At 36.6% G+C, this 23904-nt stretch overlaps 1 protein-coding gene across 1 annotated transcript in view; it reads left to right on the top strand.

Annotated features, from left to right (window-relative positions):
- The first annotated feature begins 30 nt into the window (after window positions 1–30).
- The window catches only part of DHX36 (DEAH-box helicase 36), a 51245-nt gene continuing 27371 nt past the window's right edge, over window positions 31–23904 (top strand). Inside the window, exons 1-11 of the mRNA XM_025912901.2 lie at window positions 31–352; window positions 7776–7900; window positions 8650–8881; window positions 12691–12729; window positions 14049–14219; window positions 16172–16251; window positions 16949–17023; window positions 17174–17340; window positions 19209–19290; window positions 23082–23222; window positions 23464–23566. Coding sequence (XP_025768686.1) covers window positions 92–352; window positions 7776–7900; window positions 8650–8881; window positions 12691–12729; window positions 14049–14219; window positions 16172–16251; window positions 16949–17023; window positions 17174–17340; window positions 19209–19290; window positions 23082–23222; window positions 23464–23566 — 1476 coding nt within the window. The 5' untranslated portion in view covers window positions 31–91. The remainder of the gene's footprint in view (window positions 353–7775; window positions 7901–8649; window positions 8882–12690; window positions 12730–14048; window positions 14220–16171; window positions 16252–16948; window positions 17024–17173; window positions 17341–19208; window positions 19291–23081; window positions 23223–23463; window positions 23567–23904) is intronic.

Here is a 23904-nt window from a genome sequence, read left to right as displayed (position 1 = left end):
AGCAAAACGGAAGTGGACGTGCACTAGCTTCCGGGCCCGGACGCCATTTCTAGCGGTTGCAGGTTCTCACGAGTTGTAGCCTGCTGGGACAATGAGCTATGACTACCATCAGAGCTGGGGCCGCGATGGCGGGCCCCGCAGCTCCGGCGGGGGCTATGGGGGAAGCTATGGAGGGGGCCATGGAGGGGGCCATGGAGGGAACCGAGGCTCTGGAGGCGGCGGCGGCGGCGGCGGAGGAGGAGGTGGTCGAGGCGGCCGAGGCCGACATCCCGGGCACCTGAAAGGCCGCGAAATTGGCTTGTGGTATGCGAAGAAACAGGGTCAGAAGAACAAGGAAGCGGAGAGGCAGGAGGTAAATCTGAAACTCGATAGTGGAGAGGGATGAGGCAGGACAGGCTTTTTCCCTTCCGCCGCCCCTAACCTTTTCGTTTTTTGTTCCTTGACTCATGCATGTGCTGTGTGAAATGAAAATCAAGTGTGCAAAGGTATTATGCTACAACTTCCGGTAGCGGATATTATGTAGTTTAACATTAGCCATGCTCATCTGACCTGGAGCAGTTAGGATTTGTGCAGGCTGGATGTATATTTTGCTTTAAGGACGTGAGAACTGTGAACAAAACAAATGTTAAGTTCACGTCCTATCGGAAGTTAACTTCATTGGGGTATCACTGTGTTAGTATCTCTGGCCGCCCTTTCCCTTAGAAAAATTTTGGTCACTTTTATTTAAGTTCTTTGCCCAAAGAGTTCGAAAATAGCGGCCTTCTTGATACATACAAGTTTGCGCGGAATAAAAGCTGTCAAGTACTATTTTGAATGTAGATCGCTCAGAAGAATAGCCTAGCTTTCATATTTAGCATTAAAAAATAGCCACAAACCCAGGTTTTTTGTTTTTATGTTGGGCTGGGGAGGTTTCTGATGAGTAGCAGCTCCTCTTTGAGAAGGAAACGTGGGATCCTAGAAATAGGAGACGTTTCAAGAGATTATTTAGTCTCTTCGCGTTGGTAATTGCCCGGCCCATTTGGTTTGTGTCTTGAAGATCTGTAGTAAGGAAAGCATTAAAGTTCGCTGAGTGGCTTATTTTAGTTTAGTTTTTTTTTTTTTTTTTTTTTTTAAATTAAACAGAAGCTTTCATACTATAAGCCTGAGAACAACATTTTAGTAACTTCATTAAAAGCACCTTTCATGTTAGGTACTGAATGTATGTAATTAAGTTCTCATTTAGGCTTCTGCTTTTAAATTATTCCATTTCTTTATTTTTCTTTTATCCGTGTCGTTTTCATCAAAATGATTTTTTGGCACTATCCATTTATCTTCACACCTTATCACCTTCTCTTTAAAAAATATATATACGTACATGTTTGTCAGCCCAAAAGTAACTTGTTCATTGAGAAGACTTTTTTTTTTTAAATGAAGGGGAGCACATCTAAGTCATCTTGACATTGCAAGGATAATTGGCTGATTGCTATAAAAGGATGTGCACAGTAACTAGAAAAGTTACTCTTCATCAAGTTTTATTTAGCTCACATTATGGCTGTTGCCCTGGGGATCTAAAGAAACATGATACTGGGAAATATGATATTGGTTGGGAAAATATGCGAACAGATGAAAAATTTAATCAGGAAAAATTGCTCATTATTTCCACCTGAAGCTAGTTGTGTTATGGATCATTCTGAATGGAATTCTGGATTTCTACCCCTTCCCAAACCTTCATTTTAGTAAATGTTACTACCATTTATTCACTTGCAACTCCCAAACAGGATTTATCTTTAATATTTCTCTTTCATTTCAGCAAATCTGCCTGCTCTTTTTATAATATATCCCAAATCCAACGACTTGTCTCCACAGCAGTTACCATAGATCAAGCCACTATTTTGTTCAGTGTTCTTGGCCTCCTAACTAGTCTTTTGGCTCCCACTCCTGCTCTCCACTGAGTCTGTCCTTTGTAGAACCGCTCACAGTACTTTCAAAAGCAAAAAGTAGATTGCCTCATTCTCTAGCTCACAATTTGGGATTGGAAGCCAGGTCACATCTGTCTGAGTTGAATATATTTCAGTTGCATTCTAACATGTTTTACAGGAATCTTGGTAATATAGCTTCAATATACTACGTTTCCCTCTGTGTACTTAACTCTGAGCCCATGTTCCCAATCTGATGTAATTGTAGCTTTTGTAAATATACTTCTATTTTTGCTTTGTATTACGATTCTTCTACCATTCTCTCTAAAATGCACCTCCGTCTTCTCTATCTCAATATGACCATTTTTCAATGATTGGCTCATCCTACCTTTTTTTTTTTTTTTTTTTTTGACCACCTTCAGCCATATATGATTGCTTCCCAATTTCCCTAACTTTTAATTTTTAGATAATCCCTATGTTTACAAAGTTACCACATTCTAACAATGTGCTCTTTTTCTTTCAATTTTCATTTTTTTAAATTAATGATTGATATGTTTGAGACACTACCTTAAGCACTGTATTAATAGGGTGTAGGCCCTACCTTAAAGAAATTGTGGTGTTAGGGGCTGTTACAGGGATAGTTTACAATGTTAAAATATCAAAAGGAGAATGTGGATTATCATCTAACTCAGACTAGGAAGATTGTAGATTTTCCAGAGGAAATAACTCTTAACGTGAAACTTGGAAGATAGCGAAGTGTGTGTATGTTTGGAATTGGGGGATTTGGAAAGGGATTCTCAGGCAGAGGCAGCAGCACATGCCACAACTTAGAGGTCAAGAGGAACATGTTCAAGGAACTGAAAGAATAAGAGCATGGGTGTTGGAGTGTGGTGAGATGAAGGCAGAGCAGTGGCTTTCAAACTTGTTGACAGTTTCCCACAGGAAGAAATATATGTTAATTTGCAGCCTAGTGTACAGGTATGTATAACTGAACAAAAAGTTTCATAAAATGATAATTATCTGTACATTGCTCTGAGTGTGGTGTTGGTATCTTTTTTGCTCTTTTTTTTTTAATTGATATAATGATTCTTTAATATAATTTCATAAGCAACAATCTGAAAAGCCTGGTACTAGAAAAATAAGCAGCGCCTTGAAATTCATTGACTTGCCCCTAGGAACTCCTGTTTAAATTCATTTTCATACCAGTATAGAGAATGAACTGAAAAGAGGCAGTTCTGGGACAGGGAGACCAGTTAAGTAGCCTTTGCAGTAATTAAGGTGAGAAATGATAGCTTAAATTAGTACATGAAGATGGATGGAAGAAAGTGGACAGATTAAAGCAATTTAGGTGATTCAGAAGTGATTTTATCTGGGAGGGAAGGGGAAAGCAAGTATGTATTAATAAATGACATGTTTATGACTATATAAGAAACAGGCTTGATGGAGGAAGATAGACTCAGCTTAAGGACCCTGAGTTTGATGTTGTAGGGCATAAAAGTGAGGATTTCAGGGAGGTAGGAGGCCCTGTGGATCTGATGCCTAGAGAAATCTAGATTGGCAGTTCGTGGTCCTATGGATAGTAGGTCCTATGGATAGTGAATGGAGAAGACAAGTGGGTGCAGGCCTAAATTCTATAGATCATTGTTTTTCAGACTTGAAAGTCTTGGCACCTTTTTAAAATGTGGGACGAGGGTGGAGTGAGAGATACTATTTTCCTGACAGAATCCCAAATGGTGTCAGTGTTGCTAGTTTGGAGATCACTAGGGTTCAGTGTAGAGTAAGAAAATTTAAGGGTTGGAGTAAGAGAAGTTTCATAGATTCTTATCTAGGAAGGAACAGCCAGAGAAGAGGAAAATAAGGTGGGTGTTTGGAATCCAGGAGCAGTGTTGAAGGCAGCAAAGGGTGTATGAAAACAGGAAAGTAATCAAATAGTGGCAAATGCTACAGAGATGTCAAGTAAGGTCAGAACTCAGAGTGTCTATTGGATTTAGCAACAAGGTCCTTGGCAACTTTAATGAGAGCCCTTTCTGTGGAGTGGTGGAGGTAAAAGCCAGATTGCAGGGGGCTGACTAGTGAAGGAGAGGTGAAGAAATGGAGAACTTATCAATCAGTTTTACTGTGAAGAGGAGAAAGAAAAATAGGGCAGTATCTGATAGGGTTGGGTGGATTCAAAAGAGGATTTTGTGTTGTAGAAGTAAAGAGATTTGGGAGGCTTAGGTGGCTCAGTCTGTTAAGTGACCAACTCTGATTTCCTCTCAGATCATGATCTCGTGGCTCCTGAGACCCAGTCCGGCTCCAAACAGACAGTGTGGAGCCTGCTTGGGATTCTCTCCCTCCCTCTCTTGTCTGCCCCCACCCCTGATGTGCACACACTCTTTCTCTGTCTCACAAAATAAATAAACGTTTTTTTCTTTTTAAGGTGAAGAAATTTGACTCTATTCCTGTTCATGTACTGATGGTAGGGAGTCAGTGGAGAGGAAACGTTTATCAGGTAGATTAAATTATGCTGCAGTAGTAAACAGCCTCCAAATCATAGGGAGTTATAACAGCAAAGGTTGCTATTCTACTCAAATTACTGGACCATTGAAAGTTAGGTTGAGAGTTCTCCTTATGAGAATGGCTCACAGAGCTCCACCCATCTGAAAAGTAGCTGGTTTTGGTGGCAGCTGGAGGGAATACAGTAAATTGCCCTGATTCTTAAGAGACTCCTGTTTACATTTCTCTGGCCAGTAAGTCACATGGTCATGCTTACGTCATGGGTGGGAAAATGTACTTCTACCATATACCTGGAAAGAGGCAAACCAGAATATTGATCAGTAGGCTAATGACTACCAGAGAGAGATTTAGGAAAGGAATGTAAATCTCAATAGAAGAATTAGCCCTGAGGAGGTGAAAGGAATTACTGGACTGCAGAGTTTAGTGGAGAAATCAACCTTAAGCAGGAAAATGGCCTCCCAATTCCATTAATGGGAAGGAAGAGAACAAAGGATAGATTCTGATACAGGTGGACTTGGGTTTGGTGGCAATCAGTTGAGGACTTTTCCATTTGTTTTTGTTTTCTTTGTGAAATGTTGAGGGTAAACAGGAAGGTGGTAATGGTTTAAAATAGTTGCACACAATTAGAAGCTAATAAACGTAGACAATTTGCTGGATATCACTGTGGATCTTCTTTGCCAGGAATTTATGACTAAAAGCAAGGATATTTGAGGTTGTCCAAAAAAGGGGAAAACAATAAAAAAAATTAAATGCCATGATAAAATAAAATAGTCATGACACCCAAAACATGATTGAGATTCTCCATGCTTGAGGGGTGAGGTAGAGTGAAGGGTGATACCACTGGTAGAAGATTAGGAGGAAGTAACCTACCAAAAAAAAAGGTTAGATCCATGTTTGGAATTTTGGCACTCCTAAAATCTCCACTGCCCATAGCCTCTGGAGCCTCATTGTGGGAGAACCTTGTTAAAAACAATTTATAGGAGGTATAAGTTGTGTTTTTATTAAAAAGTATAAATTATTGGGCGCACCTGAGTGGCTCAGTCAGTTAAACGTCCGACTTTGGCTCAGGTCATTATCTCACAGTTGATGGGTTTGAGTCCTGCATCAGGCTCTGCCCTGAATGACTCAGAGGATGGAGCCTGCTTTAGATTCTGTCTCTCCCTCTTTCTCTATCCCTTCCCCTGCTTGTACTTTGTCTCTCTCTCAAAAATAGGTAAACATAAAAAAAAAAAAGTGTAAATTATGTTTTCAGGGGCTTTTTCATTTTTCAGTCATCCTGCCTTTTTTGTGAATATCTAAAACTCATACAGCAAGGTGAGAAGACTTTTGTTCTGCTGGTAGAGATAAAAAAAACTTCAAAATATAAGGTTTTGCTTGGTTGAAGAAATGCTATTCTGTGACTTTCAATTGGAAATAAATCATTCTTCAGAGAAGAAGTGCTTAATCTGTCCCATTTTGAAAGTGAACAGAAGAAACAGTGCCTTTGGGTGGTTGAGGTGTTGGGAAAAATTAAGGAAACTTTGCTTGATAATGACTTTATGTCTTGGGGTTCCTTCCTAGAGTAGTCTTTAATCATTAAAATGTCCTGTAGTTTCTAACTGCCAAGAAAAAACTCAATAACCATTTCATGTAGGTATACAAAGCAATAAATGTTAACATGTGCTGAGGACATTACAGAATTCAAAGTATAGGGCAGAAATGTTCCAATAATGAAACTCTGTGTTGGGTGTCCCCAAGACCACTCAGGTTCCGTAATTTACTAGAAGGAATTGCAGAACTCTGAAGAGGTGACATATGCAATGTTTTGGGGTTTTTTACAGCAGATCTTTACAAATTAAAATCATCACAGGTAAAAAAGATGCGTAGAGCAGTCTAGGAGAAACCAGGTACAAGCTCCTAGTCTTGGTGGAGACTACATACCCTATACTATGAAGAGATACATTAGTCTGATATATAAACCATTTTAACGAGATTTTCATGCTGTATAGTTAAAAAAAAAATGATGGGCTTTAGTACCTGTCAATAAACAGATTTTGCTCTAACCTGTGCTTCCTTACGGCTTTCCTATCAGCCAGAGTTTGGACTTTTTAATTGTATAAGCATAATGATTGTTTTAGTAAACTTTTCAGTTAAGTTGCAAAAGTCTTCTGGAATTTCCCAGAGATCTGCTTGTATTCTTTTTGTGTATTTCTTTAAAGAGAAAAATGGATTTAACACAAAAGTCATGCACATTCATTGCAAAAAATAGATTGAGCCATTCATCCTTTTGGCAAACTTCTCTGCAGCATCTACTACTGTGTGTCAGAAATACATCTGGGGGCGCCTGGGTGGCTCAGTGAGTTAAGTGTCCGACTTTGGCTCAGGTTATGATCTCACGGTTCGTGGGTTTGAGCCCCGTCTTGGGCTCTGTGCTAACAGATCAGGGTCTGGAGTCTGCTTCGGATTCTGTGTCTCCCCTCCCCTGCTAGTGCTCTGTTTCTCTGTCTCTCAGAAGTGAATAAACATTAAAAAAAAAAAAAAAAATACATCTGGAAGACATACTGCAAAAATGTACGATATAAAGTGAATAATCTTTCAATATTAATAATAATGAAAATAAGATTGTGCTGCATATATTTTCTACAACTGGTGTTTTTTTTTTTTTTTTTCATTTAATATCTTGGTCGTCTTTCCTGTCTGCACACTTGAGGAAAAATCTACCCTCTCTTAACTACTCTGTTTAAATTCAACTAGTTACAATATCCAATTATAAAAGAACAGTTGTAAAAGTTCTTGTTCTTACTGTGTACAGTGTAATTCCTATCCTGTCCGGTATTGTTTGTTTAATTCTCTTCTGAAGCAGCTACATCATCACCATATTGGAGCATCATCTTCATGAATGTTGATCAATTTTATTTATTTCCTCTGAGCTCAGCCTTCTTCGTAATGTATTCATCTTTTTACTGTAAGAACTTTAAAGTGCTCATTGCCACCAAATATTATTTCCAGTTTTCAATTAGCTTTTTTTTAAACCAAACATTTGTGTTTTAGTAACTTTAATTGTGAGTATCTTTGAAAATTTCAGACAGAAAAATTTATAATAATCAGTATGTGAGAGGGTAGAAGAGAAAGGAACCGAAGTTTTAGTAAGGGATGTAAATGTACTTTCTTTGCCGGTTATATTGCAGCTAATTTTATAGGTATATATAGCAGAAAAAGGATATATATAAAAATATTAACATTAGGTCTGTGAAGTGAAATCGGACTAGAGCACCTGGTAGGGCAATTTTAGGTTTCATATGAATGTTGGATATGTATATATCTGCTCTTTTGTTTTAGTTATCAAATGATTTTGTACATGCTTTCTAGTGTTGATAAGGATACTGTTTGCTTTGCACAAAATAGAGAGCCGTAGTACACATGGATGAACGTCGAGAAGAACAAATTGTGCAGCTGCTGCATTCAGTCCAAGCTAAGAATGATAAAGATTCGGAAGCACAGATATCCTGGTTTGCTCCTGAAGATCACGGGTAAAGCAAAACACATTCTTTTAAAGAATGGACCGAGTTAACACTTCTTTCATAGCATTGGCTAGGGGGAAAAAAGATAATAAAAATAACCTCTTTAGACTCTTCAATAAGTGAAATTTAACCTTGAAGTAAGCCTTTTTCTTATATAGACTGACTGTATTTGGTGGTAGATTGAAAAAAATCCAGATGGCACATTCATTCCACAGAAAGCTAAATGGTAGGAATAGTCTATTTGGATATGTGATCATTATTAAGTTATTGTTTATTGTTTTCCTTTTCACCATCTTTGTATTTCCAAAATTCTGGGAGAAATCTGTAAGAAGTTAAATTGTTGCTATTTTAGGATGATTACGGGGGCTGTACCATGTAGAGGAAAAATTAAGAGAGGTTTTTCTGGGACTCTATAATGTAGCATCCCATTTATAAGCACTCAGAAATGGTGGCAGGAAGAAAATGGAAGTTGTGAAATGAAGCTTAGAAAAATCAGAAAAATACGGTAAGTCATTGCAATGGAGGGATGACTTATGTGAATTTTAATTTTTTTAGCTACACAAGGAATAACTTGTATGGTAATATCTATTTACAAGGAGGAAAACTTTGAATTCATTATAAAAATCTAAGTATTTTCATAATTGATCTAAGAAAGAATAATAGCTGGTGATTTTAAAGTAAATAGCATATTGTTTTGTTTCAGGGCTGTAGCAGCTCTTCATTTAACCTTTTATCATTTTTTTATTTTGTCAAAATAGTTACGGGACTGAAGCTCCTGCTGAGAGCAAACCAAACTCAGAGAAAAAACTTGAGGACCAGGAAAAGAAATTGATAAATCAAGAAAAGAGGACATTTAGAATCAGGGACAAATATATTGACCGAGATTCTGAGTATCTCTTGCAAGAAAATGAACCTGATGTAACCTTAGACCAACATCTATTGGAAGATTTACAAAAGAAAAAAAGTGACCCTCGGTATATTGAAATGCAGGTAATGGAAAGCAAGATGTGGAAAAAGTTTTTGTCATTTCTTCTCACACTTGATAAAAATATATTTACGTTTAGAAGTAGCTACGTGGTATAGATCAGTGGTATTTCTATAGACTGTTCTCTGTGGGGATTCTTTCTCTTATACCAGAGAAAAGCATTGGGAGTGGAATTGCATATAACCTACAGCAGCTTACATAGTGAGGGGAAGAAATTAGTTGAACCTTTCTTGGACAGTTTTGTGAGATGTCGTAAGAGACAAGGTGGTTAAAATTGTAAGGTGTCTAGACCATTTAATCCAACTCCTTCCTTTTACAGATGATAAAATTAAATACCCCAAAGTTATGATGTACATATGTTCACCAGCATTTTAAAGATAAGACTGTGACAAGAACAAAATTCTTCTGAGTTTTTCAGTATGTTCTTTCTATGGTAGGCAAGATATTTTTAGGTCCCTTCCTGTTAAAACATAAAATTTACGCTTTGTAGATATTCTAGAGATAGATGTAATAAAATGTTCACGTGTATTTCTTTTAAGAGAAAATGAGGAAATTCTGAGGGCCACATCTTTAATATGCAAATATGTATTATTCTTTGTGAGAAAGGCAGAATATCACCTGTCCCTTAGGAAAGAAAGGATCCATTGACTGTCGTTGATCAGGTTGGATATCCTGATTAGAACAGTTGAGGTAAAGGGGCACCTGGATTGCTCAGTCGGTTAAGTGTCTTGACTCTCGGTTTTGGCTCACTCATGATCTCACAGTTTCATGAGTTTGAGCCCTGCATTGGGCACTGCACTGACAGCACAGAGCCTACTTGGGATTCTTTCTCTCCCACTTTCTCTGCCCCTCCCCTGCTCATGCTGTCTTTGTCCCTCTCAAAATAAATAAACTTAAAAAAATTATTTAAAAAAAAAAAAGTGGGGCACCAGGGTGGCTCAGTCAGTTAAGCGTCCAACTTCAGCTCAGGTCATGTCATGATCGCAGGTCTGTGAGTTTGAGCCCTGTGTCGGTCTCTGTGCTGAGAGTTCAGAGCCTGGAACCTGCTTCAGATTCTGTGTCTCCCTCTCTCTCTGCCCCTCCCCTGCTCATGCTTTGTCGCTGTCTCTCAAAAATGAAAAAATTAAAAAAAAAAAAAAAAAAAAAAACAGTTGAGGTAAGGTTGTCCAGAGGGGAATTGTGTAATTTTTTGATGCCTATGTAGTGAAAATATGATTCCAGGACAGGAGACTTCAAGTTTAATCATTTCAGATTATTGTGGTTGAGAGCAGAGCTTCTTTTATAGCCTTAGGAAGAAGGAGATTTAGCTCCTATCTCTCTGCTTTGTTTGGAGGACAGACTCAAATATTAAAAATGTGTAAGTGATCCAGTAAGGAAGTTAGGAGAACAAATGTGTAAAACATTCTTCCTATTGGCTAGACACTTAGACTTCACATGTACTACATCATTTAAACCTCCCAACACCCCTGTGTAAGAAATTCTGCATATTTGTGATGGAGAGGGGAAAATATCTTAGGTTAAGTGACCTATCTACAGTTGCACAGCTAGTAACAGAATCCAGTCTAAAATTCAGATGTGTTGGGTGCCTGGGTGGCTCAGTTGGTTGAGCCCCTGACTCTTCTTTTCAGCTCAGGTCATGATCTCACAGTTGTGCCATCAAGCCCTAGGTCATGTGGAACCTGTTTGGGATTCTCTGTCTCCCTCTCCTTTTGCCCTTTGTTTGTGCTCTTGCTCTCTCAAAATAAATAAAATAAAAAATAAAATAAAAGTTAGATGTGCTTAAGAGCTCAACTTTTTAATCCTTTTTGGTAATATGCCATTGTTATGATTTATTTAATAAACATTAATTTTCCATTTTTTACATGTCTGTCATTGTGCTGTGTTTTCTGAAGACTAATAAGACATTTCCTGTCTTCAAGCAGCTTATAATGTTCATTGCCTCATATCTCAGGGTTACAGCCAGAAATTAGGAAATAGAAGGGTTGTCTGTCTTGATAAAGAATATTGGGTTGTAACTATCTTCAGCATTTACATATTTAGAAAGCAAATGTGGTTAATGCTAGTTTCAAATTTAATGGGAGAGCTTCTATATATTTCTATATTGAGATGGTTACATTGAAGTACATGAAGTACTTCTAGAAATCATTAAATGGTTTTAAATAATGTATTATAATAAATTACCAACAAAAGTGTGGCAACTTGTTTCAAATTGCTAGAATTCATTCAGGTCATCACATTGCCTTGTTTTTTATGATACTGAGAATTACCTGACTGACCATAACCAAGCAGGCATATATAGCATAGTTAATAATGCTAATATATATATATAATGTTAAGGTATTAACAATGTGTTATATATATAATGCTAATATATAATATATAGCGTATAGTTAGTAATGCTACCCTGTATATTTGAAAGTTGCTAAGAGCTTAAAAGTTCTTGTTATAAAGAAAAAAATTGTAAATATGTGTGATGATGGATATTAACTAGACTTAACTGTGGTAATCATTTCATAGTACAAGAAGATACTGAATCATGTTATACACCTGAAACTATTATAATGTTGTATGTCAATTACATCACAATAAAAAAAATAGTGGGGGATTTTTTTTATTCTCCTATTTTGACAAATCAGGTAGGCAAAAGATGAGGGCAATATTTCAAGAAATAAAAATTTTTGAAAAATGGCAATAATATACTGGGACAGTTCTAATTTTACTGCTTTTTTTTTTCTTTTTAATAAAGGAAGTTTATTAAAGCTATGGTTTTTTCATGTTATAATGTACCTAGGTCATTGTAAACCATAATACTCTTAAGTGTATGTCATTTTCATGTAGTGTAGGTTTTCAGAATTGCAAAGACATCGTCAAATAAAAGATACAGGAGTTAATCATTTCTTCTTGGGTGTTTCAGTTGCAATTCACCAAAAATTAAGTAGCTTATATGTGTCAGAAACTGCTACTTTTTATACAAAGGTTTTTCATTCAGATTCCTTGCAACCTTATGAGATACAACCTTTGAGGGATTCAGGATCCAGGTTTGTCTTAAGATCTTAGCTCTTAAATGGTAGGACCAGATTTTCTTCACATATTACTTGTTTTATGTATTTATTTATTTTTTTAATGTTTATTTAGTTTTGAGAGACACAGTGACAGAGTGAGAGCAGGGGAGGGGCAGAGAGAGAGAGAGGGAGCCACAATCCAAAGCAGGCAGCAGGCTCCAGGCTCTGGGCTATCAGCACAGAGTCCGACGTGGGGCTTGAACCCACGAACTGTGAGATAGTGACCTGAGCCGAAGCCGGACGCTTAACTGACTGAGCCACCCAGGTGCCCCACATGTTACTTGTTTTCAATTTTCTTTGATTCTCAAAGGCAAGTACCCATAAGTAATTAATCTGTACCAGTGCCTTATGGATTAGTAAATGGTGGATTGATGGGTGGGAAAATGAATTGTGATAGCAAAACAAATCTAAGATGAATATATAAAACAAACAAAAGATGGTAAAAGTAATTTAGGGACTAGAAGAATGCTATATTAGACGACAGATCAGATTGCATTTTACTGCCGCTTTAACTCAAAGTGTCTCCACTCTGTTGAATGTAATGGAATTCTCTTTTTCAGTGTTTTAAAAATAAAGGGGATTGTTAAGTTCATGAGTTCTTTTTTATAAAAATTCTTTTTTAAGTCTTGATACTTGACATAATCAATGAAGTAATAATATATTGGGATTCTAGCATATTTATGATATATTCTGATTACCATGATTGTAATTTGATTCTTTTGTGAAAATTAACAATTGTTTTTAATTTTCAGCATTTCAGGGAAAAGCTGCCTTCATATGGAATGCAAAAGGTAAAATAAATAATATATCCTTTAATTTGCAAAATACTTAAAATATAATTCTTTTAAGATCTATATCAAAAAATACAAACTAAAGAACTTTCCTCTGAAGGATATTATTGAAAGTTCATTTTATTCTTTTGAATTTTTGAAAGACCAAAAGAAAAAAATGGTCATGAAACCATTTTCCTGAACTTTTCTCATTTCTGTCTAAAATGAAATGTTTAGAACTTTAAGAAAAATAGAATTTTCACATGTAAGTTATCTTGGGTAAATACCCTTACTCCTAATTTGAGACCAAACATTTTAGTTAAAATTGAGACTACTGAAAATAGAGTACTTTAGTTAATTTATTATGCTTTATTACATAGTTACCTTATAGAGAGTAATACAGTTCTCCATCCTACTCTGTTCTCTCAGCCTTACTTTGTTTTGATTAAAGTTTTGGTTAAGTACCACCTGCCACAGTGTTTTTTCCTCCCTTAGGCTGGTGTAAATTCTTGAGGACAAAGTGTTCACTATGTATTACTTGACTCAGAGACCCCCCCCCCCCCCCAGTAAATAATGAATTAATCACATGCTGTACAAGCTATAATTTCATTGTTTAAACTTGGAACTTGTTCTGATATATGTATAGTGTGTTAGAGTAGATGGGAAAATTTTTAAAGGTGAGTTTTCAAAATGTAGATAAAAATAACCTCCAATACTACTTTGAAGTAGTAGGATGGTCTTATTAATACAGTGAATATTACTATTAAAAATATTAGTGTTTATCTAAAAGTTTTAAGAAAGACCTTCCCCAAATGTGAGGTTTTCCAGATATTTGAAGTTTACCCCTTTGATTTAGGTATTTACAAACTTTAATTATTTGAAAGGAAATACATTATAGACTTCCTTGTTCTCTGGAACAGCATACAAAACTTGTTCTGCAGACAAAGCCATATTGTTTGAGTTTTGATATAACCCCTTAATGTCTTCAGTAGTTGGTTGGGTATTGGGATTTTTCTTGTACTCAGTAGTCCTACACTCAGCATTCTTTTTAATGTTTATTCTTAGGTGTAGAACTTAGAGCTGTCTCTTCTAGTTCTTGTTGGTGTGTTTTCCTTTCATAGTGCCTTGTGTTTGTTTTTTTCATAATTTGATGCTGCTTTTCTCTTGAAAACAGGTAGACCCAGATATACAAACTGTCAGCATTGCATTTAACAAAATTTTAAATGCATTAATACCTTTGTTAAAAATGGTTACCTTCAGTTTGATGGTATTTTGATTACTGCTTTTTCAGAGTTAGTCACTATGTGATGTTCTTCAACTTATTTTCCATTTTGAAATAGGAATTGGTGAATATGATTGATAACCATCAAGTAACAGTAATAAGTGGTGAAACTGGTTGTGGAAAAACTACTCAAGTTACTCAGTTCATTTTGGATAACTACATTGAAAGAGGAAAAGGATCTGCATGCAGGATAGTTTGTACTCAGCCAAGAAGAATTAGTGCCATTTCGGTAAGTAATGTCTCACTTTTTAAAATTCCCCACTTTATGGGGCGCCTGGGTGGCGCAGTCGGTTAAGCGTCCGACTTCAGCCAGGTCACGATCTCGCGGTCCGTGAGTTCGAGCCCCGTGTCGAGCTCTGGGCTGATGGCTCAGAGCCTGGAGCCTGTTTCCAATTCTGTGTCTCCCTCTCTCTCTGCCCCTCCCCCGTTCATGCTCTGTCTCTCTCTGTCCCAAAAATAAATAAACGTTAAAAAAAAAAAAAAATTTTAAAATTCCCCACTTTATTTTCCATCCTCCTAGTCTTGCTGGAACTAAACCGCTTTGAAGGTTTGTAATGGTTCTTAAATAGATTTAGGATGTGTTGTTTTGAAACTAAATATTTGGTAGTAAAGACCAAAATCTTGAATGACCTCTTATAATAGATGTTCATGAGTTTAAGATAAATTATAAATTCAGGTAAATTTTAGTATAAAATTAGAAGAAGAGAAAGCTGATAAATTTTTGTGGGATTATAAACTCCAAATAATCCCCATCAGTATAGATGCTTTAAATGTTACCACTTGATTCATTCAGCATTGTTTTTTGGTTCTCAGATTGTTTTTTCAGTATGTAAGTACACTGATGGTGAAAGCAGGAAGCCTTGCATATTTTAGCTGCATTTTAAATTTTTTAATGCAATTGCTCAGTAAGAGGGAATTTATCATAAAAATTAAGATACTATTTTAGGTTTATCCTATTAATACTTTTAGGTACATGTTTATTACAAACAGCATTTCTGTTTGTTTAGTTAGATGACCTAGTTAAATGTATGGGTTATGTATTTTTTAATATGTTAGGGGTTTCTTGCAACATTTGATGGGTATAGTGAATTTATTTCAGTGTTGCATGGTTTTTTGTGTAAATTTAAATTATAAAGATTTACGGTTATGTTTAGTTGTATGATACTGCTATTTATCATCTCCAGGTCATTTAATAAAGAATTTGGTTAGACTGTGTTACCAATTGTGACAATATTTTGGAGAAAATAACAGTATACATTTAAACTATGATTTCTAAAGAAAGTACAGTAGTCTTTTTGGTAGAATCATATTTCTAGAAATTATATAAGATGACAGAATGGCAAAAAAGAACCACTTTTGGTATAATACAATTATATAGCTAGATTTAAGTAAGTTAAAAATATGATCAATTTTCACTAATATAATATTACACATATATATTGACAGTTGGAAGAAATCTAGGTTATTTTTTGTTTATTTTTCCAAGATCTGTTGGTACTTGAATGGGCAATTTAGTAAGTAATAAAAAGTGAAATAGTGGCCTAACTCAGTGTATACAGGATGTACTGACTGGAAAGTTTTATTTCTGAAGTATTGTTTCTTAATTATGCCATTTTCTATTTCTAATCTCATAAATCACTGTTCTGTCACAAGATGTCTATTGGTTACTTTTAGTTACATAAATCCGTGTTGGATTATCAATTCCAAGTTAATTTTTGGCAGCCATAACTTTTAGAACAAAACCAAGAACCAGGAATGAAGCAACACCAATCTCTACCAAAAACAAAATCTCGAGGAACAAAAAGTACTTTGCCCTCAAATTATATACAAGGTTTATAAGTTTAGATCATGATTTCTAACTGTTTTAGAAAAGTTCAAAAGAAAGGTAGAGATGAATGAGAGGATGCTATATAGAAAGGCAGTTTGAAAATAGCGATGAGAATTTGCCTTGAAGGGCTTTTTAAGAGAAAGTGAAAAGTCAACATAAGAGGCAGTAGTCTGCAGCTTTTAAGGGACAATACCCGGTTTTAGAACCCTTGAATTTTAGTATCTGTCTCTTTTTTTAACTCCTAAAAATCTGATGAACATTTTTTTAGAAATCCCAGATTTTATGGAAGTTCAAGGTATTTGTCCTAAAGGAAATCCTATTTTCTTTGTAAATGTCTTTTATTTTGATTAAAGGTTGCAGAGAGAGTGGCCGCAGAAAGGGCCGAATCTTGTGGCAATGGTAATAGTACCGGATACCAGATTCGTCTCCAGAGGTAAAGAATGTTCACCTCTTGTATACAGGTAGATTTTAGTGAAACTTTGAAGTTAGAGATTCAAAAGAAAGATTTCCCCCTATTTTTATGTTGATTACTATTAAAATTAACATTTAAAGTAACTGCAGCATAGGAAGCTTGCAAACTACAAACTCCTGTTTGGATTGTCTTTTTTTTAAAGTGTGCTTTTATATTATTAAATGACTAGAGAAATAACTTATCTGGATATACATTAGTAGATCATCACTGCACTTGAAAGGAGTTGCTGTCTTTGTATCTTTTGGTACCACCATCCACTGCCATCCCTTCCCCCCCCCCCCCCCCCCCCCCATTGACTTTATTGATTTTGGTATCTTTAACTTACCGTATATCTGTAGTCCTTTTCTGGAGCTCAAGATTCCATTTAGCTTTTTAAATGAACTGATTTTTCAGTCACTGAACAGAAATTTAGGCCCCTAAGTGTTGTTTTCTGAATGTTAATGGTTATGCCTTTAAAAAGACATCATTGATGTATCCTGACAGTGAAAATAATGTATAGTGAACTTGAATGTAGTATTTCCCATTACTCTGTTGCAGTAAGCATTCCTATAACCAAAAAGTTAATTGTGAAGATTTTCTTTTAAACTTTTGTGGTACTTAGTAATTTGTTTAGTAAAGACACTAAAACCAAAACTCATCTCCTGTCTTTCATTCACAGTCGGTTGCCAAGGAAGCAGGGTTCTATCTTATACTGTACAACAGGAATTATCCTTCAGTGGCTGCAGTCAGACTCGTGAGTATGTTTCACTTCAGGACAGACAGTTAGTTAGTTAGACATTAGCAAAAGATGTCAGTATTAAATTGGATTTTACTAATTGTTGAAGTAGAATGGTTCCGTTTTTGAATTTTGTACTAAGTTTCATACTTCACACTTTTGCTTTAGGCGTTTGTCCAGTGTTAGTCATATTGTGCTTGATGAAATCCATGAGAGAAACCTACAGTCAGATGTTTTAATGACTGTTATTAAAGATCTTCTCAATTTTCGACCTGACCTGAAAGTCATATTAATGAGTGCAACATTGAATGCTGAGAAATTTTCAGAATATTTTGGTGAGTAAATTTTATGATTATTGCTTTAGGAAGTTATCACAAAGCCACTGAATTTAGAGTTAATAAAATTAAAAAAATTAAAAAAAAAAAATCAAAAAATGTCTAATACATTTCTAGGTACCAGGTACTTAAAATAAATGTTTAGTAAATATTCTCCTAGCTTCTAATCTCATAGATTAGAGAATTGAGCCTATTTTTGAAAGGTGGCATCATCTGTGTTACAGTGAAGACATGTAGGTTTTTGGTGCCACCATCAGGTAATTAAGGTGGCATCAATGAGTTCAAACCGCAGGTTTGAATAATTTTTTGAACATTTTTTTTGTGATTGTTCTGTGGTTTTCATGTACTGTCACAGGCTAGAGTGGCAGCTTGCTAATACTAATAGTACTCATGGCCACTTCTGGAACACCTTCAGTGTGCCAGGTGTACTGTATTTGGCACTTTATCATCTTAACACCTCGTGAGGTAGGTGCTAGTATTCCTATTTTTGCCGATGTGTCTTTCCAGTATGCCTTGTAATGGTTGCATAATTAAGAGAGGGTTGAGGGGTGCCCGGGTGGCTCAGTCGGTTAAGCGTCTGAATTCACCTTCAGCTCAGGTCATGATCTCATGGTTCATGAGTTCGAGCCCTGCATTGGGCTCTTGTGCTGACAGCTCAGAGCCTGGAGCCTGCTTTGGATTCTGTGTCTCCCTGTTTCTCTCTACCCCTCCCCAGCTCGCTCGCTGTCTCTCAAAAATAAGTAAATATTTAAAAAAAGAGTTGAAAGGATTTGAAACAAAATTTGACTAGCTGTAGAGTACATTTTTTAAAAAATATGCTTATCTTTTTTGCTTCCAGTTGCAGGAGAAGGAGAGGAAAATGGTGGGGGGTGGGGTAAGGGTGAATAGTTAAAATGGAAGCTTAAAGACGTGTGAAATTAGTTGCTTGTATTGTTTTGTTTGTTTGTTGTTGTTTTGATGCATGGTCCAGACCTAACATTGAATAAACTGCTCAAACTTGTGCAATTCACAGGCAGAGCTGTGAGACCACCTGAGATACTTTTTGACCTTTGATGCTATGTTGGCCTTGGTTTACAATGTATACTGCTTATTTTGCATGGTCTGAAATATAAGTAGCATTTAAGTAACAGTACTAAGAGAGGTAGTTTTTTGTGTTTTTTTTTTTTAACTAGTGTTTCTTTTTTTTTTTTTTTTAATTTTTTAAACATTTATTTATTTTTGACACAGAGACAAAGCATGAATAGGGGAGGGTCAGAGAGAGAGGGAGACACAGAATCTGAAACAGGCTCCAGGCTCTGAGCTGTCAGCACAGAGCCCGACGCGGGGCTGGAACTCACAGACTGTGAGATCATGACCTGAGCCGAAGTTGGCCGCTTAACTGACTGACCCACCCAGGTGCCCCTAGTGTTTCTAAAATAATAAGTAACAATTTAATATTTTGCTAGGTCTTATTTGAACTACTTTTTTTTCTCTTTTCCTGATTCTGGGTACCATAAGAGTAGTGCTTCTTAAGTTGATTTCACTAAAACTTGGGTTCTGCTGGTACCATCTTGACTAGTGATGGAGAGGAAATAGACTTCCAACTAATGAGTTATGAGTCCAACTTAAAATGCTCTATTCTTTGATATATTATGTTACTTTGTAGAACCGTGATGCGTGTGTACAGTTTGGTAGCAGTAAAATGGTAGTAAGTGAAGAGTAGACTGCTACTTTTCATTAAATTCATTATGGAAAAATAGGGTAGAATTGTAAAAGTGCCAGGACCATCTTTGAACTTAAGAAAGGTACTGGCCTATTTATAATCTGTTAATTTTTTTTTTTTTTTTAAACATTTTGAGTATAGATTTATGTCTTGTCTGCCATAATAGGTAACTGTCCAATGATACACATACCTGGTTTTACTTTTCCGGTTGCGGAGTATCTTTTGGAAGATATAATTGAAAAAATAAGGTAAGTAAATATTAGGAAATAAGAGGTTTAAAAATACTAATGCCACCTTTTTTTTTTCTGTTAAACTTTAATCTCAGAAGCTCTTTTTTAACCACTACCTTCTAAAACATTGTTTTTCCTTAAATCAGGGATTCCCAAACTTGGTTGCACATTAAAATCACCTGGAGCCCTTTAAAATCCAGATGCCCAATTCACACTCCCTACCTTAATTACATTACAAAATCTGGGCTGGTAGCCAGGCATCAGTTTTTTAAAGCTCCCTGGGCAGCAAAGTTTGGGAACCTTTGTTATTAGTGCTTGAACCTCTCCTCTGTCCTACCAAGTTTTCAGTTTTTGCTGGCTTCCATTGCCTACCCTTTACATAAGATTTCCCCTGAGGGTTCTTAATTAGCCTTTTTTCAGTCTTTCATGGTTTCACTGTGCCATCCTGTTTCCATGGCCATAGTTGTGTATTTTCACAGCTCTCAGAGCTGGAGCTTCTGAAGCTTTCCCTGAACTTTGCATTTGGTATCTAACTCTCTACTCAGCAGCATTCCAGTACCACAGGTATCTTGAAGCTCACGTTTTTCCAGCTGAAATCATTATCTTCTGTTCATTCCCCACTGTGCTTCCACCAAAACGTTAAAATGAAATAATTTCTTTTTGCAAGTTTGCCTTACAATGGTTACTATCCTCCACGCAGTGTCTGAGCTGTAAATCCAAAGACTAATATTTATCAAGCAGTTGATAAACCTTACCAGGATATGCTAACTGCTCTACATGCCTAGTAACTCAGTCTAAATCATTCTGTACTCCCACCTTTCCCACAGTACAAACCCTGAGAGCTTTCTCCTTGCATGTGCCCTCTCATTTCTGTTTTTTCTGCTCAAGGTTGTTATTATCTCTTCCGTGCTAGTAGTTCCTCTTCTGGTACTGTCTTCACTCTCACATATATGTGAGAGTGCCATGTATTTTCCTACAAAATCTGGTTACGTGAGCTTTCTCCCCCTTGTCAAGCCTCCTGAAATTTTTCTTTAAAAACTTGTTTAAGGACCTTTATGTTTGTCATGACCTGTAGCAGAATACCTCAACTAGTATACCCAAATTATTGATCCCTTCAACACTCTGGCCATTAGCTACTAACAGTCTTCTCCGAGGGGATATACCAATTAATATTTGAATTTCTTGTTGAGGGAAGGGCTGGGAAAACACAGCCCATAGGATCAGGTTCCTGTTCCCTAGTTAGTCATCCTAAAGCTCTATACAATCTGGCTCTATCCTTTTTTTCTAGTCTTATGTGTCTCCTGGCATACCTATGCTAAATGTACCATTCCCTAATATGCCAGCCAGTGCCCTTTCATTCACGATTTTGTGCTTTGTTACATGCTATGTTGTCCTTTTAGACCCCTTCTCCACCCTTTATGTATAAACTTAATTATGTGAGAACAAATTCCAACTTCACTGTCTGTTAAGCTTTTTCTTACCCTCTCACAGAGCGGGTTGCTTTCTCATCAACCTGTAGCAGGTTTATCATATCTCTTACAATACTTACCATATTGTCAGGTACTTCACCTTTATATTTACCTCTTGCAATAGATTTCAGATTTGTCCAAGGTCAAGCATTTTGTCCTGTTCATCTCTATAACTAGAGTACAGCACAGTGCCTGGCCTATAGTAAACATGCAAATAAATATATGGACAGATATGGAAACACTTGTGTTTTAAGATTCCACAGCTTGCTTGTTAAGTGAGAAAACGGAAGTGATGGTGGGAAGGTGAAAACAAAGATCCTACAGTCGGTTTTACATGGAGAAAAGTCTGTTCAATTTTTTTGGTGGACATTTAAACAGATTTTTATTAAACTTCATGCCTGCCCTGTGCATTAGGGTCTGATCATAAAACAAGGAAAGACTTGGTACCTATCCTCAGAGCTTAAATGTAGACAGAAAGACATAGATGCTGTCCTGTAAAGTATGACTGACCCATTCTGGAAGAAGTAAAGAATGTATTGGGAATGAGGTATAACCTCATTAGCATGGGATAGACTGGGCAAGTGAGGAAAGTAGTGAAATTCAGGGTAGGAAAAAGGGAAGTGTGTATATCAGAGAGGGTAGAACATAACTAAAAGTGAGAGAGGGTATCTTAATCGTCTGTGCTCTGGTTTTGTCATCAGTAAGCTTTATTATGCATTCTCTCTTCAATTCCACTTTGCACCATTCCTCTCACTTCCTACTGTGGCACGTTTACCAATTATTTTCTAGTAACAGGTGACAGTAGTGCAAGTAAAGTTTGAGGGAACAGTAAGCTAAAATTATTTAATGATGAATTACTTTCTTAAGCTCCTTAGAAGGCAGGGAATGTTCAGGGAACTAAAGAGTCTCGGAAGCAAAAGAAGGGTGTATGTGCCCTTGTCATCCCCTAGTCAGCCCTAAGAGGGGAGTTGAAGGAAGGTGATCCCTCGACAGAAGTTTTCAGGCGAAGCCCCCATCTGTCCCTTCCCAGAAGAAGAGCTGAACTGAAGGGAAGGAAACAGGGTGAAGATGATATGGAGGGTTGTCATTGGGCGCTTGGCTGGGGAGGGGGGGCGTTGAAGCTTACCTCTGTTTTTTGGAATTGCTGGGAAGGGAGCCAACTGTGGGTCCATCCTGCTGACTAGGACTAATCTCTGTCTCAGGTTGCCCTACCTCAAGTTGATGCCTCTATATGTATCGAAGACTTAGGGGAATCCTGGGTCACAGGTACTGAATAGGGAAGGGGTTAACACTTTTTGGGTGTCTACTATGTGTCAGGCACTGTGCTTTATCTTACTGCATTTTTCTTTTATTCTCCTGCCAATATTATTATAAGTATTATAATATCTCAAATAGGCAAACCGAAGGGCAGAGGTTTATATCTTGTCCAAGGTTACACAGGTAGTCAGTGGCAGAGCACGGACATCAGTTCTGTCTGACTCTAAAGCCCATGGTCCAGACCCCCCTTTTCCATCTAGATGCTCTCCCTAGGTGAATTCCCAGGGGCTTTGTGGTCAAAGCGTAGTTTCACTTTTCTTTGTCTCCTCCCACCCCCATGCCTTTCAAACCATTTAAGTTAGGTGGAATTCTTAGGCAGATGCGCCCTCTGTTTTTAGCAGTCACTAATGGCGTGGTGGAGTCATGGCATATAGTATTGGATTGACACATAGGAGACTTGAATACAGATTCTGGCTCTGCCAGTTGGCTCTGACTGTAAGACTGAGCAGAATTAAATAGTTCTCAAGCATGAGTGGGTCTGAGGTCCATAGATAAATTTTCTCAATTTCCTGGGGCACTAATTCAAATTCCTAGATTAGCAGACCCCAACCAGACCTACGGAGTCCAAATCACAAGGGATAGGACTCAGGATTCTGTATTTTATAAGCTCTCTGGGATTCTTATGTGCACTCAGGTTTGGAAACCTATATATTCAAAATCTGAGTCTTGTACTAGGCATTTATTATTTTATATGTGATATTTATATTTACATTAAATAGTAATGTTAACTTTTTAGAGCAAACTTAAAAGTTACTGTAGAATTATTTTTTTTTATTTTGACTGCTAATGATCTAAAGTTTTATGTACTTTGGTAGAGAAAAATGATTTTTATATAAAATGTTGGATTTTATATATTAATGAACAGCTACTAATAAACTATTTAGTAGCGTTCACTAGAAAGCATAATGAAATGTTCTTTAAAATCCTCTTTAAAACCCGAAAGTAAAAAGTCACAGATATTTGCTAAAACCAGAGAGTTTGCAAAAGGTTTAAGCTATTTAAGAATTTTTTTATTTATTTTAGATATGTTCCAGAACAAAAAGAACACAGGTCCCAGTTTAAGAGGGGTTTCATGCAAGGGCATGTAAACAGACAAGAAAAAGAAGAAAAAGAAGCAATCTATAAAGAACGCTGGCCAGATTATGTAAGGGAACTGCGAAAAAGGTACGTGTTTTTTGCTTGTTTTTAATCTAATTTGAGAGCACAGAGGCTAAATGACTAAAACAAAAAAGCAGAGATTGTCTTCTTGAATTTGTTTCTAACTATTGTTATCCCACTAATACTTCTATATGTTAATTGTGTTTTCCCATTTGCTGATTGAATTAATTTTAAGATTTTAAGGTAACAGGTTGAACCTTAGGAAACTTGATCAGGTATTTCATGACTTCCTATTTAACTTTGATAGGTATTCTGCAAGTACTGTAGATGTTCTGGAAATGATCGATGATGATAAAGTTGATCTGAATTTGATTGCTGCCCTTATCCGACACATTGTTTTGGAAGAAGAGGTTAGTTTTTTGTTTGTTTCTTGGTGATGTAATTTTAATTTCATTAATATATCAAGACCCTGAGAAAAGAAGAATAATTTTTTAAATGCTTTTTACAAGTAGCATATGGAAGAAATTGTTTTGACACTAGAAATAAGAATCTCAGAATACCAAAATTGAGGCATTTGATCTATTTGAAGAAAAGACTAAACAAATGAAATATCTGCGTTGTAAATCCTATTTTTAAAGAGTGAGCTTCAGGATGACTAGGTGGCTCAGTCAGTTAAGCATCCAACTCTTGATTTGAGCTCACGTCATGATCTCACAGTTTGTGAGATTGAGTCCTACATGGGGCTCCA

The sequence above is a fragment of the Puma concolor genome, chromosome C2 (genome assembly GCF_028749965.1).
Source record: "Puma concolor isolate L17-30 chromosome C2, mPumCon1.1.hap2, whole genome shotgun sequence".
Classification (NCBI taxonomy): domain Eukaryota; kingdom Metazoa; phylum Chordata; class Mammalia; order Carnivora; family Felidae; genus Puma; species Puma concolor.
Note: the sequence above shows the minus strand (reverse complement) of the source record. Positions and strands in the feature narration are given on the sequence as shown.